General features: G+C 34.5%; 3 protein-coding genes across 4 annotated transcripts; 1 reads left to right on the top strand and 2 right to left on the bottom strand.

Moving 5' to 3' along the window:
* Positions 1-428: 428 nt before the first annotated feature.
* Positions 429-4,414, top strand: LOC125820732 (sulfite exporter TauE/SafE family protein 3-like). Of its 2 annotated transcripts, none has more exons than XM_049500156.1 (13): positions 429-574; positions 772-1,026; positions 1,590-1,749; positions 2,003-2,203; positions 2,276-2,340; positions 2,436-2,463; positions 2,544-2,635; positions 2,790-2,876; positions 2,972-3,022; positions 3,306-3,527; positions 3,666-3,759; positions 3,931-4,071; positions 4,168-4,414. In XM_049500156.1, exons 2-13 carry the CDS (start codon positions 802-804, stop codon positions 4,251-4,253), a joined length of 1,452 nt encoding a protein of 483 aa, XP_049356113.1. In that variant the 5' UTR covers positions 429-574; positions 772-801; the 3' UTR covers positions 4,254-4,414. The 2 variants fall into 2 exon arrangements, with proteins under 2 accessions (XP_049356113.1, XP_049356114.1); XM_049500157.1 differs by having other exon boundaries at positions 459-570.
* A 204-nt stretch (positions 4,415-4,618) lies between these two features.
* Positions 4,619-10,850, bottom strand: LOC125820713 (protein disulfide isomerase-like 1-6). The gene is made up of 12 exons (XM_049500136.1): positions 10,215-10,850; positions 9,853-9,982; positions 8,766-8,931; positions 8,357-8,475; positions 7,646-7,726; positions 7,473-7,562; positions 7,310-7,381; positions 7,156-7,224; positions 6,512-6,592; positions 6,168-6,302; positions 5,125-5,178; positions 4,619-5,038 (listed from the first exon to the last, which is right to left on the bottom strand). Exons 1-12 carry the CDS (start codon positions 10,736-10,738, stop codon positions 4,943-4,945), a joined length of 1,617 nt encoding a protein of 538 aa, XP_049356093.1. The 5' UTR covers positions 10,739-10,850; the 3' UTR covers positions 4,619-4,942.
* Positions 10,851-12,305: 1,455 nt separating this feature from the next.
* LOC125820649 (uncharacterized) lies at positions 12,306-15,211 on the bottom strand. Its single transcript, XM_049500063.1, has 3 exons — positions 14,539-15,211; positions 13,510-13,695; positions 12,306-12,855 (listed from the first exon to the last, which is right to left on the bottom strand). The coding sequence occupies exons 1-3, from the start codon at positions 15,001-15,003 to the stop codon at positions 12,574-12,576; spliced, it is 933 nt and encodes a 310-aa protein (XP_049356020.1). The 5' UTR covers positions 15,004-15,211; the 3' UTR covers positions 12,306-12,573.
* Between the last annotated feature and the right edge of the window lie 1,102 nt (positions 15,212-16,313).

Below are 16,313 nucleotides of genomic sequence, written 5' to 3'. Positions count from 1 at the left end.
TCATAGTCTAGGGGGTACTTGTGTCTTCTCCCTTTTATGTTTGAATTACATCTACAATAGGTATACTTATAAGTATTGTGTTTTAAGTTTAACTTATGATTTATAATAGAAAGTATATTTAAGAGATTAAATATTATTACTTTGGTTATATATGTTATTAATTATTGACATAACCGAATAACCAAACCGAATAGAGAAAAACCAAACCAAACCAAATTTATTTTGGATCGGATTGGGTTACACTTTTACAAAACCAAAAACCGAAAATCCAAACCGAATAGTGTAAAACCAAACCAAAAAACCGAATGCACACCCCTAGTACTATCTTTGTGCATCCATCCTTCGTACTTAATAAAATTTCTTACTCGAGCTGAGAAAGTAGTCATCTCAACTTTCAGCATTTAAATTGGCGTGACAGTATTACCAGCTGTTAACAAAGAAGGACAAGTATGGCCAAGTGCGAGAAAAATAATGAAAGGCAGAGTAAAAAATTGTCATTAAAGAGCTGAAGCAAGCTGATTTCAAACGTTGTCCAAAAGCAAAAGTGTACCTTCAGTTGTTGTGCGACTTGCGAGTACCTGTCTCCTCTGTATTGATATTGGAAAAGTTCAACTCTCAACTCATAAAGTTGCCTTCTTTTTTTCTACTTCAATTCCAAAGTTGCTATTTTTCTTGTATTTACTTTTGTAATTCTTGATTTTTCTTGTTTCTAATTTGAGCTTATTTTCCAGGTTTCTGACTTGGGTCAATATTTATTATTGTCTATCTTAGAAGAGTGAAAAGGTGGGGACTCAGAAATTGATGGCTAAAACTGGATTTAAATTGGAGGGTTTGAGAAAATTTACAGTTGCTGTGAGTGGTTTGCTTGTTCTAGCTTTAACTATTGTTGCTTCTGGGGAGCAAATTCCATATGAGACCACTTTGAGCAACAATGGAACAACTCATAGCTATGAGTCAAGTTACTTATTTGATCTATTCAATATTCTTTGGAGAAAGAGTGAGATTCATTACCACCATGTTTGGCCTGTAAGTTCAAGTTCTTACAAAATACAACAGTTTACTTTTTATGGCATATTTATGAGATCAAATGATAACTGATATGATGATTCATAGATGGATCCAGAGTTTAAACATGAAAAGTTCAAATCTTGTCAAGTTTTTTAGCACCTTACTTATTGTAGGTCTCAAATTCTGGATTCAATTTCTTTTTTTACCTTGATTAATTCCACGGGATAACTGCCAACTCCCACAAGCATCATGTTCCAGGTATCTCTGTCCACTAAGGCTAGTTTGAACCAGAGACCTCATTATTCTCGACACACCTCAGTGACCACTAGACCCACACCATTGGGTGCAATTCAAAACTTAATGGAGTACTTATTAAAATCTACGAGATTTTTTGCATATATATCCACGTTTTGTGTCGAAAATTGGTTTAGTTGAATCAATAATGCATAAGCGGCACCCACCTCTGTGACGATTGACTAGCTCTAAAGTTGTTATTTTATTTTTTTTGGCTGTTTGAGTTTTGGGCAAGATGTTGATGTAATGAAGTGGATGTTGTCAATGAATGGTTGTATGCAATGCAGGAACTGGAATTTGGATGGAGGCTGATTGTTGGTTCAGTAATTGGATTCTTTGGTGCTGCTTTTGGGAGTGTAGGAGGTGTCGGGGGAGGGGGTATCTTTGTCCCCGTGCTTACTTTGATCATTGGATTTGATCCAAAAACATCAACTGCAATATCAAAATGTAAGAGTTCATTTATAATCTTATTAGTTTCACACACACTTGTAATTGAAACTTGATTTTAAGAGGTCAAACTTGTTTGATATTACTCCAAAGTGCTTGCAAATACTTTGTGTCTTTTAGTAGCTCGAGTCTATGTTGTGGCCTTCTGAGAGGAGTCCCAAAATTTCCTTTATCCTTCTGTATTTCCTAGATTAAACGCATTTTGCAATATCATTATCTCCATGCTTTACGCCATTTTTTGCTTTTCTCGAAGGTATGATCACTGGTGCAGCGTGTGCAACTGTCTACTACTGTCTTAAGCTGAGGCATCCATCTCTTGACCTGCCCATCATTGATTATGATCTAGCTCTTCTTTTCCAACCAATGTTGTTATTGGGGATCAGTATTGGTGTTGTACTAAACGTACTTTTTGCTGAGTGGATGGTTACAATCTTATTGATCATTCTTTTCTTAGGTAACTGCTATTTTCAGCTGCAATTTTGTCTGTTTTGTCAGTATGTATTCTGATTGGTTGTGGGACTCTTAGCTGCATCAACCAAGGCATTCTTCAAGGGCGTTGAGACATGGAGGAAAGAAACTATTATTAAAAAGGTTGTCTCTTGGTCCTTTTCTGTGATTATAGAGAACAAGACAAGAATGTCTTTTAGTATATACTCGTAATACATCTATATTTCTTTCGCATCCAGGAAGCAGCTAGGCGCTTGACATCTAATGGTGAGTGCCGATTTACTCTATCTTCTACACCTCAACAGGGATATTTGAATATCTGTGTAATATTCTAAAACTGAAATCAGATGCTGGTGTTGAAGAAGTTGCATACAAGCTTATACCTGGAGGTCCGAAAAATGATTCTACTTTTTCAAATGAAGTTTATAAAGCAAAGGAGGTACTTAATACTCTCCGTGTCACAAATTATTTCACACACTAAACTTTTCTGTCCATCGCAATCTACTCTACTCCTTAAAACAATATCCTAGTTTATATTTTTTCCTGAATTTAGATGTGACATTCTTCAATGCTGATTTCTTGAGCTACTCCAGGTCTCAATTTTTGACAATATGTACTGGAAGGATACCACCAGACTTATTGCTGTCTGGATCATAATCCTTTTTCTACATGTCTCCAAGGTTCCTGCTTTTGTTACTTTTAGATGTTGATGATTACATTCTGTGCTTTCATGCAATATTACCTTACTGATTTGGAGAGCCTTTTTTATATACAGAATTATGCCCCAACTTGTTCCACGACATATTGGACCTTAAGCCTCTTGCAGGTAGTTAATTGTTATTTAGATGTAAACGGAACTGTTTCTCAGAGTAAGTAATTCGCCCCTCATTCTTATTCACATCTAAATCCCATTACTCCTATCAATGTCATTTGACAGAGAAGAATTAAATTATAAGTTGTGTGATCTAAGCTTATGTGGTATTAAATTGATAATTTGTAACTGGCCCCTGCTTTCTGGTCGTGTCGAATGAGCCAAATGAGCTTCACCTTCACTTGAAAAGAGAATTTTGACTAACAAAGTTAAAATTTTTGTTTATCCTACTTTTCAGCTTCCCATCGCTGTTGGAGCTTCTGCATATGAAGCTGTTTGCTTGTACAAGGGATCAAGGGTGATTCTTTTGAGTGGAGAAGCAGTAATAACATGGAAAGTGCATCAGTTGATTCTCTACTGTTGCTGCGGCATTTTGGCTGGTATAGTTGGTGGTCTGCTAGGTCTTGGTGGTGGATTCATTTTGGGTCCATTGTTTCTGGAGCTAGGGATTCCTCCTCAGGTGCATTTCATCTCTTTTAATACTTCTAGTTCGGAACATCCTGATGATTAAAGAGAAAAGAAGTATCTTGTCCTAAATTAAACAGTTGTAGCTTCTCAAAGAGGCACTCACACAGCTAGTATTTTTTTTTTAATGTAGGTATCAAGTGCTACTGCTGCTTTTGTGATGATATTTTCCTCCTCCATGTCCGTCATACAATATTACTTGCTAGGACGTTTTCCAGTACCATATGGTAAGGGTGATGCTTTGAAGCCTTAAAAAAGAATCATCTTCTTAGATAGGTGGTATTCGAGCAATTACATTCAATAATTCAAAGCTCTTAGTAATGATTGGTAATGAAGAAACCTGGGAATCTGTTTACTTGTTTACTAACACGTTCTTTTTTTCTCTGGATATGTTTCAGCACTGTATTTTATTGCCGTGGCCAGTATTGCAGCCTTAGTAGGACAGCATGTTGTACGAAAAATAATTAGCATAGTTGGTAGAGCATCTGTGATTATCTTCATTTTGGCCCTCACAATCTTTGTGAGCGCAATATCATTAGGCAAGTTTCTTGATGTTTTCACTCAGATATCTTTCGTGTAAGTGGAAGCGTTCTCTACTTTTGATCATTGGCTCATTTATCTGTTATTGTCTGCAGGTGGATTTGGCATAGCAGACACGATTAAAAAGATCAACGAAGGACAACATATGGGGTTTGATAATATATGTGCATATAATCCTTAGGCAAAAAAATTGAATTCATTTCATGTATTTGGTCATTATGGTTGTCAGCTTCAGGAAATCAACTTAGGCATTATAAATGTAAATTGTATTTGATGTGTACACAACTTAAAATCGATTGTTCACATTGACGGAGCCAATTTGCAGGTTTTGTAAATGCTTGTTCACTATGATTGATAAGGCTCTCAACTATTAAACAAATATCTCGATTTCTCGACATACAGCTTCCCTATTTATTGGCTCTATGCGATGTGAATTTGGATTAGTTAGGTAAGTGGGTTACAAAGGAAACAATCAAGTGGAACTACCCCTGACATGCGCGATGAATTGATTGGCTTGTTATCTTTAATTCCAAAACACATGCAAACTTGACTTGTTATTCAACTCAAAGTTGATTGAGCACTAGATATAAGCATCAACATGTGATGTAATCCCAACATTTAAAATCATACAATATGCTCCAAATACATGTAGTAGTAAACTATGTATTTAAATTCAGGTTTTGGATGGGGTTACAGAAATGTTCACGTCAATACAGTTAATTTGCTGATGATACTACTAGTTTACTCAACTGAGGACCTCTATCTCAACTCTCTGAAATATCTACTCATATAATCGGCAGGTATCATATATATGATGTATAATTCTCCTCGTCTTCAAACAATTAGCTTGTCCCTGCATGAAACTGTTTCCTATAGTTCATCTCTAATTTCACGATTGTGTTCTTTCAAATTCTTGTTGATGAGAGCAGCCAATTCTTTTGTGCTTGATTTTGTAGGAAGTGGTATCTACATAAGGAAATTCAACAGGGGAACTCATTAAAGGCGAGCAAGAAAAATAGAAATGATCAAATTGTATTATCATTAAAACTTACTGGATTTGTCTTTTCATCTGCTAAGTAGAAGAAAAGCGTTGGATAGTCATCAACCTGCTTGTTGGTAAGAGCAAATTCAATATTAATAGCTAATCAGAATCTTAAGGTACTAGCCATCTCCCTGCCATTTGACAGTACTTGTTTAATTTTGTTTTATTCCTTCTTATGATGCATTTCACTAAGATACTTTTTCTGGCCAAATTCATTAGCATAAAAATGGGATACTCTCTTGGCAGTTTATGCTAGACAAGATATAATTCAACTGTTTCTCAAGAAGAAATGAAAAATGATAGAACTGGCGCGAGACTATTTCAAGGTACAAATAATGTAACTGAGTTCAATTAGGCATATCTGTTGTTGGCTACCAGAAGAATCCATGCAGTGGACACAGAGTCAAGAAGAGTTTGATGGCAGAATCCTCTGAACTGATGGAGAGGAAGGAACTCTAATAAAGGAGACGTGTGCCTGCCCTTATCTGGATCTCTAAGGTGAATTTCTAAAGATGAAATTGTGTGTCAATAACATAATCCACAGTCAAATATTCTGAAGATATTGATATCAGGTTTTTGATGAAAGCAAATATCTGGCGAAAACATCTCATTACCAGCGTTGTGTATCACAGAACATCTGTAGAGTTTTTTGTTAGTGGTGGATAGTAATTTAGGGTGGATTCTGGGGAAAAGATTTGTAATATGACATCCTTTTTCGAGAATTTTCTATTGATTCCCTTCTCTAAACTCAATCCACTTCTCCAAGGAGGAAAACTCGACCTTCTGTCATATATCTAGGAATGCTAAACGGAGTCGTAACTTAATGCATATTCTGCATAATGTTGGTTTGAGATGAATTTAAATGGAGAATCATGAATAGTGAAGATTCATATAGCCGACCCCAGTCCCCAACTTGTTTGGGACCGAGGCCTAGTTGTTGGTAACTTTATGTCTGGACAAAATATTCAGACAGGAATTTTTTCATCAAAAGCATTAAGGATCTGAGCACTGTATCAATTTAAATCAGACGAGTAAAGTTTTTTGTATTATCACCTGTAATTTCGGATGTTCATTTAGGGAAGCATCTATCCTTGCAAAGATCAAGTTGTCCAAACCTTTGAAATGCTTGGCCAACTTCTCCATTTGCTTGCTTGTAGTTTCACAAGTTATGCACCATGGTGTGTATATCTTCAGTACATGAGTAGAGATGCATCATTATGAAAGTATAAGATTATGCAGAACATCTTTAATGTGAGTTTCCTCAACAAAGGAAAAAGTATGTCATTTTTCCTCTGCAGTTAATTCATATACCAAATGTTCAAGAACTCTAACAAACACTAAAGTAAATGAGACTTGAAGTTTCAACAAGTGTCTGATCTGTGTAAAACAATACAAACCTCTAGAAGAATGTTTTCAGGACTGTTCAGGATCAATTCATCAAAGGTCTTACCAACAACTGTCAGAATGCTCATGTTCTTCTGCAATTATGGAGCAAAGGTTCTTTAGAGTTAATACAACTTTCTTTTATAAACATAACTATATCAAATTTTCCTCGGCTAATGTCAAGCAAAAAGGATCAGATAAAAAAACATAAGCTGCATCTGTAGTAGAAATTATGATTTAAAACAATTTCAGATTAGACCAGCATAGAACTTGATCAATCAGCATAACAAAATCTGGCGCAGAGATGAGGCAGACCACAAAGTATGTTATGGCACTAAAGCAAGCTCCAGAACATGTGGATAAATTGATGCAAAACAGAAAATCTGATCAAAACTAGTAAAGTTTATGCTCAAACAACTGATATAGTGTAACAGAAGAAAGCTTGTTGAGCTATTATTACGAGTATGATGTGATACATTCTCTATAATCCAGAGAATCTTTCAGTCAGTTATTAGGGAAATTACCAGACCATTATGCCAGATACAAGCTACACTACTAACATAACTTGAATTAGGCAAGCTAAAGCACTGCAAATTATGTTTTCCTAATTGCCAAAACATAAACAGACATCATAAGAATTATTGTTAAAAGAACTTACGTTATCAGGAATTGGTTGTGATTTGTAGTATGGTGACACGGTTCCACTCACAAGACCTGAACAAAAGTCCTGCAGAAATCAATCAGCAATGTGAATTTCAAATCATAATTTGAAGAAACCTAGAAAGAGAAAGCAATTAGAGAGATGTTGATACTTCTATGCTTGTTGGTGTGGTATCTGACTCCAACAAATATTTCAAGCTGCTACTGTAGTTGAAAGATACTACCTGTGCATCCACTCAAAGGAAAGTGTTGTCTGAGCAAACTTAATAAATAGCTAGTACCGAGAAGTTGAAAAATACTTCATGAAAAACTAACCACAGAGTCTTTTGATTCTTCTAGACCAACCATACTTAGGAAGGGCTTTGCAAGATTTTCCTCTCTAATATCTACAAATATGAACATTATCTGCAATCGAAAGGCAGATGTCAATCACACAAATCCAGTAAGGAAGAAAAATCTGCTTCACTAGATCCTGACAAGAGAGAAACCTTTGATTTGAACTTTCTTGCAATGTCTTGCAAGGGTTCCACAAGTTTCTTGAAGTCATCAGGCTCAGCAATTATCAACACCTATATGCCATTGAAACATAGGTAAAAATCCAACAATTATCACAAATTAGTGCATGATTACAGTATGCTTATAAAATGCCAGAACTAGATATACATTGTACAGTGTGTTGGCTGGAGAGATGAGATTTTCCTCATAAAAGTGTTTGTTACAAACTTTATAACCAACAGCAAAAGCCAAGTCCAGCCTGGTTAATCAACTATAGATGCTCAGAATTGTAATGAACTTTGTTAGTAGTCTCCTCTTCTTATTATAGGTGTTTTAACATATATTTGTGAAAGTAAAATGTCCACGCAAGAAAAAAAAAACGAAGAAATTATTGGTGTTACAGCTGATCTTCTGCTTCTCATGGATAAAATTGTTTGACTCTATACCAGCCCAAAGATGATTTAGATAAAGTCAACACTTGGATATACAAGTGTTTCCACAAATATCAAAGACTAACATTGTTTCAACAATACAGGAGAACAGCCTTTGTCTTCTACACCTTTCTTTCATAGAGAAATGCAAGTCGTTGTATAATGAAATACTAACAAGTGCATGCGCATATGAATTACAATTGAATGGAGATGTCAAATGCTTTGGGAAACGGAAGATGATATAAAGTACAATGAGTCAGGTGCAATAGTTACCTGAAGTTTGTTTGTGTTGGAGTAAACTCTAGCAGCGTTAAGTTCTGTAAGTACTGTAGTTAAGGGGAACTTGTTATCATCCAAAAACTGCAAGATTCCTTCTGTACTGAAGCTTCCTTCTGCAAACCACATCAATGATGTGAATAGTGATATTCTATTAAGCAACGCAATGCTACTGAAAAAATCAAGTCTAGATTCAAAAATAACAGCAATGTTCCTAGAGATCATGGAATGATATATCCATTTAATCTTTACAAACTTTTAGCCATCCAATGAATAAGCAGTTGTAGATTTAACTGCTCAGCTGCAGGCATAGTCAGGAACAACCATCTATCGTGAGAGAATAGTAATGCTTGAGCTAGGAAGTGGTGTAAAATGTAACTCTGGAATCTAATAATAGGAAACCTACCATATTCAGTGTATTTCTCTGGCTCACTTTTAACTAGACCAAGGAAAACACTGGTTGGCTTAAAATCAGGGAAGAGGTGCTTGGCAATTTCTGCATTGTTAGTTTCCACAAACTGAATTTCACTGTCCATTTCGGCTGCTTTTGTAAATTCATCATAATCAGACCCCTGTGATTATACATGCATGTTAGAAGCAAATTCCACAAACTATTTTGTTTGGTAGACTATTTATATTTTGGTGAGATGAGGGAAATTCGACTAAAACAGGAAGGTAAACACCAAAAATGCCCTTATTATGTTGTATGCATTATAAAGCAGAAAACTAAATGTACGGAATGATTCCATAATTAACCAAACCATAGGTGGATAAAGTTGAGTTGAACAAACAAATAACACTAAACTTCATTAGATGTTGTCCCCTGGGGCATCATAGGCAGTTATAAGACAAGAAATAAAACACGTAAAGGTGAAAACTAAACAATACTAGTTACTAACTTCTATCAGAAGAAATGAAGTAGCAAAGATACTCTAAGAGATGAAGGATACATAAACAAAATCAACTTTTTAGGTGAAAAAATGAAAAAATAAACAGCATATAGCAATAGCTACAAGGAAAAAGCAGCTAGAAATGTTTTTCCTTATCAACCATACTACTATTAAGCCTTTATTTCTGTTTCAGATCAAAGAGAACTTACTTGGTACCAGTTTAAAAACTTATATTTCAAAAGCAAGAGTAACTGTGACATTTTGATAATATGCAGTCTTAGAGAACCCCTAATTTGCTTTAATTAAAATTTATTTGATTTTGGAATGAATTTTGATCCTGTATATAGAGGTATGAAACAGATGTGGCTGAACCCAACTAACCTGGGATTGAGGCAAAATTAATTGATTGATCAGACCTAGTGCTCACTTCAAGATTAGAAGTCCCTAGTATGTTAAGATACTTCTTTTAACTTAGAAGCTATGACACATTCTTGATTTCAATTTTGTATGAATAAACAAATTACACAAGTTTTCCAATTCCTAAACTGATAACAGAAAATTATACATGTCAACTAAATGCCAAAAGAGACGAAAAGGTAATACCTCAAATTTGTCAAACAGACCAACCACAAACATGGAATGCTTCTTGAGAAAGTGTCTTGCCTCAGCATCTGAGCTAATTCTCATAATAGGTACACCTGTCTTCTTCCTTGCCCAGATAACAAGTTCTTCCCTGATCGATATGCGGACCACAGATGTAAATCAACAAATCGGATGCACATATGAAAGCACAACATAAAGAGCTACACAAGTCTGTCCTCCTAATTTTACTACTGTACTAGCTTACTACTCCCTCCTTTCCTATTTATGTGGCATTTTTAGTTTAACAAGAGTCAATTTGACTAATCTTTGAAAAGAAATTGGATTAGATCAAATCAAAATTTAGATATTCAAAAATTGCTTACGCGGAGAATCCACCAGTGTAAGGTTGAGAAGTGCCATTGACAAACAGAAGCAAAGTCGGGAACCCTTTGATCTCGAGAGTAGAAGCAACTTTAGGGTATCGTTCAGCATCAATCTTCGCCATCAAAAGCGGACTCCCCAATTCTTTGAGAGCAGTAGCAGCCTCAGCAAATTTCGGCATTAACTCCGCACTCCTGGCGCACCAGGGAGTGTAACCCAGAACCAAAACATACTCATTTCCATCAATTGCCCTCTTAGTATTGTCATTATTAAGTTCAAGCACTATTCTTTGAGCCTTACTTACAAACTCAGCTTCAGATTGTTTCTCATGATGCGCCCCTTCCGGTTTTTGCTGCAAATCTTCATCTTCATCTAATGCTATGAGTTCTTCCAAACCTTCCATGTCATCACCATCTTCATCATCTAAGTCAAGCTCAGAAGAAATTGATGGAGCCAAAAAGCTGAGCAAGAGAAGAAGGATTAAGGTAAAAAGGACAAATCTTGAAGAAGGTTTTGGAGTATACATGATAACTATTGAATGTAAAGATCAATTCTTGTTGGAATTTCTAGTTTTTATACTGAAAAATGGGTGCAAATTTGATTGGGATCTATGAAGATGTAAAGTGAAGTGAAAAGGGTGAGGGTAGAATCACGGAAGAAGTGGGGGGCACATCGCTGAAGAAGGCTGACCAGAGTCTACATTTAAGTTGAACGTCAATCGCGCCACATTTTAATGCTATCATATATATTTTTTTTAGCCCAATGTCGGTTCTCGCATTAGGAGGACTAATTTAGATTTTTATTGCCTAAGAGATTCATTTAAGGGATATTTCTTTATATAACGTAAATTGACTTTGATTCAGGAATTATCTACCTTTTTTTGTTTTGGTTAAATAGTCAAATACACACATACTCGTTTGGTTTCTTTTTAATTTTGAAAGTCAATCGATATAAATTTTAAGATGTATTTTTTTTACCATATTGATATGAAAAAAGTTGCAGTTTATAGTATTTTCTATATAATTTTTGAATATCTAAAATTTTATTTTAAAATATAGAATGAATGCAATCTAATTTAACTTTGAAAATTGTCAAATTGACTCTCGAAAAATGAAATATAACAACTAAAAAGGAATGGAGGGAGTACTTTCTTTTTGGAGTTTCATAGATTTTTTATTTTTTGGTTTCCTACCTGGTGTTCGGAGTTGACGTTTTATAGATAAATTATCACGAATATAAATTTTCTTATTGAACTATTACTAAATGTTTATAGAAACAAACTTTATCTAAAAAAATTTCATTTTTCTTATCTGAAATATCATTATTGTTTAGGTGGAAAAGAAGTGACCCATATAATTAAAGTGTGTTTCACCAAACATTTGGTGATGATATAAAAAAAAAAACTCAAAAAATCAAGTTATATGTTAAGTGTGTTTTTTTATCCTTGGAACACAAGGTTCCCTTATTAGACACGTTTTCTATTGAAACCTTTTATATATTTAAGCTTCAAAATCAATGCTTTTCTAGTTAATGCTGAATGAATTCAATCCATTCAACCATACTTTAATAGTAGTTTAATGTTATCATTTGACTAACGGTTTCAGTCGGCAACGTAACGGTTGAAGAAATGTAAACATTGGAAAATTTAAGCTTTATATTATGGTTATCGGCATTAGGAATTAGGAAATATATTAACTAAGTAAAATATGACGATAATAACACAAAAAAAAAATCTTTTTGTAGTTGCACAAAAAGTTTAACCTATAAAATGCTAATTCCATTTTCAATTCCTTAATTAGTACATTTTCCATTAATTAGTACATCTTCTGATTTAAGTCTAACAGGATGTCTTAAAATCCCGTTTTCGTTTACAATTTTTTATGTTATTGTTGATCAATCTATCTTAGAGTAAAACAATAGAAACTTGGAATTGGAACTCTTTTTTTTTTTTTGTCACTAATGATGCCGTAGACTGAAAATGATGAAAATCCTACCTATAAAGGAAAGGCAGGATCATTGTCTCTCGATAACACACTCGATACAAAAGACGCTCCCTTCCTCCCACGCTCTTATATAGACGGTAGGTAAATAGATCTTCATAATACAATTATCATTCATGAACCCAAACTTACATATGTACACCAATTCAACTTACAGCCAACAATGTTCTTTTGGGGGAAATGCTATTTTATTCGAATGATATATAGTGTTCTCAAAATTGGACTTACTTTGCTAATAAAAAGAGAAATTTTACATAAACTTGGTCACACCCAAAGTGAAAAATGAACTTTGCTGAGAAGAGAATTTTACAGAAAGTTATCTGCACACAAACTGAAAATGAAGCAAACGATCATATCTTCTTCAGCTGTAAACACAAGAATTCTTCTTGAACTTGATGGGTTTTGTGCTAGTTGAGTCGATGACTAAATCACATGAGATTTCCTTTTTGTGCTTTGTTCTGACTAATTTCCCCACCACATCTCCGCGCGACTTGATTTCAAACTCCAACTTTAATGGAACTTTAAATCCGCCGTTGGTTGCTGCATCAAGACTTGATCCAGCTCCATACAAGGGAACCTTTGCTGCTTCTATGCTCACTAACTCGGTCCGCCTACTCTTCCTCGGTTGAAAATACTTTTTTAGCTGCAAAACCAAAGAAAATAAAGAATATGATGTTAGCAAGACGTGCAATAGGTCAAGTTTTACCAATCGATGTTGTTTCTCCGTTTTCTCAACATTGGTGACATTTCCCACCATGAATTTGGCAGCTTGTACAGAGAGGGTGTCACATTGAGCCCTTTAAAAACATAACATGTCAAAGCCCCCAAACTTGGGCAAGTTAGACTCGGTATATATAGATTGACATGTTATTTTAAGCATAATACAAATTAGCCTATCTAAAAGGGTAAGGTCAATTTGGACTGCAGAATGTAGCCCAAAAAATAACTTATCAAAACATTAAAAAATAAGTTTTTGTGTTTGTTTAGGATTAAAAAAAAACTTTTATTAGTTCGGTAATTAGTCAAAATTATAAAAGAACAAACACCTAAATGAAAATGATTTTGAGTTGGGTTACGATCCTTTGTTTAGCCCAATTTGACCCGTCCATTCTTTATCCAGACAAATATTGGGGAGTCTATTACCAATCTATTATTCACTCAATCTGTTTTAACTTGCCTAAATTAGTCCAAACCGTCCATCTAACACCCCGCTAAAACAATGCTTGCTAATTGAAAAGGCAGAACAACAAGAGAGATATCCTTACCAAGAAATGAAAGAAATATGTAATGAGATTACCTGACCACTAGCAACAACGATGTCTGAATAAATGAGATTGATGGGGGTGGAGGTAACATGAATGCCATAGAACGTAGCAGGATTGTACACACTTATTCTCAACGACGCATTCACTGTCATCATCTTAGTTACAACTCCAGTGGAGTCCGAACCTTCACCAACGTAGAAGTTATTCACAACCATGCTCTGAAAAGAACCACAAAGAAAAAGTTGGTCAACTTGCTAGAACTATGAACCAAAGGCTTTCTGGCTTTTAAGCCTTCTTTCCTAGTCCCCACTTGCAGCTCTTGACAAAAAAATTAACATCATGAGGAGAAAGAGTGCTTATCAGTGACTTGCTATTGAAATATAACCATGTCAATTTTGGATTTCGCTGCTACCATCCTCTATACTATCAATTGGATCAATTATAACAAGTCACACACACATACTAAATTCAATAAAGAAGTGTCATGATAGATGGAATTGGATGTTGTATCAGGATACTTAGTACCATTAGAAGCATGAAATCACACAGGAATTTCACACAATAGTTTCAATATTGCAACTCCACCCTGTGTGAACTTCCTTTGTCCTAACTTATGTGATACAGTTGAAATTTCAAGATTCAAACTTCTAAACTCTGACCATGAATTCAAACAGAAACTTTCAGTTTTTTTGAAATAAAATGTATATATTTGAAAACTACATATCAAAGAAAAACACTGCCTCTCGAATTCGAAACTCCAACAGTGCCATTGTTTATTTCAATAAAGTTAGTACTAATATTTTGTTTAGTGCTGAAAACAGTCATATCTATTACCAATGCGCAATAAAAGCCAAAACACCATCAAAACTGCAGACAGTTTAGCCTCTTGCCCAGAAGCTGACATATACTACCTATGTCTCATAATTTGGAGTAGTAACACAAAATTCAGAAATTTCATTCTACTAGAGTATTAGCTTTTGCCAAAATCCTATAACCAATTTTTTAGAATCAATAAACTCAAAATTCTGAATTCGCTTTTCTATGGGAGCAAAGAAGCATACCCTGACAGTAATCTCAGCTTTGAAAGGACGTGCAGCGCCCCATATGATGAGGCAAAAGATAGTGAACAAAACAACAAACCCCAAAAGAGCAAGCAAAGCCTGACACCGCCGAGTTAATCCCTTCTCCTCATCAAATTCATCATACTTACCTTCTTCCACAATTACATTACATTCCGGCCACCCTTTATCGTTCCTTTTCCTGCCATTTTTCCTGCCGGACGACGACCTAAATATCCCGGAAAATCGACTAGCCGATGAATTCCTCGAGTGCCGCCCAAATGAAGGATGCGAAGGAGATTCCATTGGACTATTGAAACTCGGCGTCGGCTGCATAGATGCTGATTTATCCCCATCCTGTGAGTCCCTTGAAGGACTCTGTACATAGTAAACTGGCCGTTTTGGTGACCTCGACGGCGACGACGGAGCTAAACTTGTTATATCTGACTCTGATTTTGCGTGCAACATTTTTTCAAAAAAATAAAAAATTCTACAACTGAATTACAGTAGAATTCTGAACAGTCTGACACAAAACTACCCAGAAAAAATCTTTGAATATTTTATGGAATTGTTCATAAATTCAAAAATCCCATGAACTGTGTGTTTTGTATGAATTGCATGGGATTTTTATTTATTTAATTTGCAGATTTTTTGTAGAGGAACAGAGAAGTAGTATGAGGAAGCAGAGTGTGTGAAGCATATAAGAGACAAGTACAAGGAGGAGGTCCGGAAGGTGGCCGAAGCTGAACCTGATTCCGAGCCTAATCAACAACGTTGGTTCGGAAATGAGTGTCGGCAGCCACTTGTCACTGTCGAACAAAATGGAACTAATTTTGGTAATAATATACTCATTAAAACTCGTTTTTTTTTTTTAAAAATAAAAATAAAAAATAATTAAAAAAATAAAATAAATATATATATATATAAAAAAGATTATGGTGTTGATTAATTAGAGTACAATTTAAATAGTTGAAAAATGGCTTTATGAAATTTTTATATGCTTTACTTGTTGATCGTCGATTAAACAAATTGTATAATTAAACAATAACAATAATAACACATTTCAATGAAATTTTGTGAGGTTTGGGAAGAATAGAATATACACATATTTTATTATTATCTCATTAGGGTATAGATTATTTTGAAAGACCATGACTAAAGTATAACAAAAATTTTTGAAACAAAGTGTATAACTAAAATAACATTTATAGAATAATTAAGTTTTCTAACTTTACACACCTTAATTATTTCTTCAAATCCCAACTACCTCTCACTAAATATTAGACAGATATTAAAACAAAACATTAATTGATTAATTGTGTAGCATGTTTCTCTCTTCTAAGAATCATTTTTTAGTCTCTAATAATTGTTATTTCATTTCATTAATCACTATACCATCTTTTGGTGCAACGAATTCATTAAAAAGATTTGATTAATACTTTTGGATTTTAGACAAGCTACCTAATTTAGATTCTTTAATTTATTAGACTTTCTTCACTAACTACTGCCCTACTCTGATAGTTCTCTAATTAATTTTTAAAAAAAAAATCAAATTAGAAAAGCAAGAAAATGCCAACTATTTTACGACTGTCATTTGATTTATTTGCATTCCCGTAAAAGATAATGTTGTGTGTTTAGTTTCTTCTTTGGATAGAATAAGTACAATGCTACTCAAACAGTATCTGTTTTGTTCAGTTAGTGGTAGGGTCTGAGTGAATAAGAAATATTAATGTAATAGAACAACTTTATTTTGTACTTTTTCGACTGCATTCGGTATT

This window comes from Solanum verrucosum, unplaced genomic scaffold (genome assembly GCF_900185275.1).
Source record: "Solanum verrucosum unplaced genomic scaffold, falcon-dt-bn FXZP01000117.1, whole genome shotgun sequence".
NCBI classification, from domain to species: domain Eukaryota; kingdom Viridiplantae; phylum Streptophyta; class Magnoliopsida; order Solanales; family Solanaceae; genus Solanum; species Solanum verrucosum.
The sequence above is the reverse complement of the archived record's forward strand: the minus strand, read 5'-3'. Positions and strand labels throughout refer to the sequence as shown.

Excerpts from the sequence above, each read along its gene's own strand:
- LOC125820732 (XM_049500156.1), top strand. The coding sequence starts at position 802 with ATGGCTAAAACTGGATTTAAATTGGAGGGTTTGAGAAAATTTACAGTT. Across the intron at positions 2,636-2,789 it reads AAGTTTATAAAGCAAAGGAG|GTCTCAATTTTTGACAATAT; the intron begins GTACTTAATACT and ends GAGCTACTCCAG. Across the intron at positions 3,760-3,930 it reads ACGTTTTCCAGTACCATATG|CACTGTATTTTATTGCCGTG; the intron begins GTAAGGGTGATG and ends GATATGTTTCAG.
- LOC125820713 (XM_049500136.1), bottom strand. The coding sequence starts at position 10,738 with ATGTATACTCCAAAACCTTCTTCAAGATTTGTCCTTTTTACCTTAATC. Across the intron at positions 7,382-7,472 it reads AAGAATCAAAAGACTCTGTG|GTAGTATCTTTCAACTACAG; the intron begins GTTAGTTTTTCA and ends GTGGATGCACAG. Across the intron at positions 6,593-7,155 it reads CACAACCAATTCCTGATAAC|AAGAACATGAGCATTCTGAC; the intron begins GTAAGTTCTTTT and ends CCATAATTGCAG.
- LOC125820649 (XM_049500063.1), bottom strand. The coding sequence starts at position 15,003 with ATGTTGCACGCAAAATCAGAGTCAGATATAACAAGTTTAGCTCCGTCG. Across the intron at positions 13,696-14,538 it reads AAGCTGAGATTACTGTCAGG|AGCATGGTTGTGAATAACTT; the intron begins GTATGCTTCTTT and ends GGTTCTTTTCAG. Across the intron at positions 12,856-13,509 it reads TCGTTGTTGCTAGTGGTCAG|CTAAAAAAGTATTTTCAACC; the intron begins GTAATCTCATTA and ends TTGGTTTTGCAG.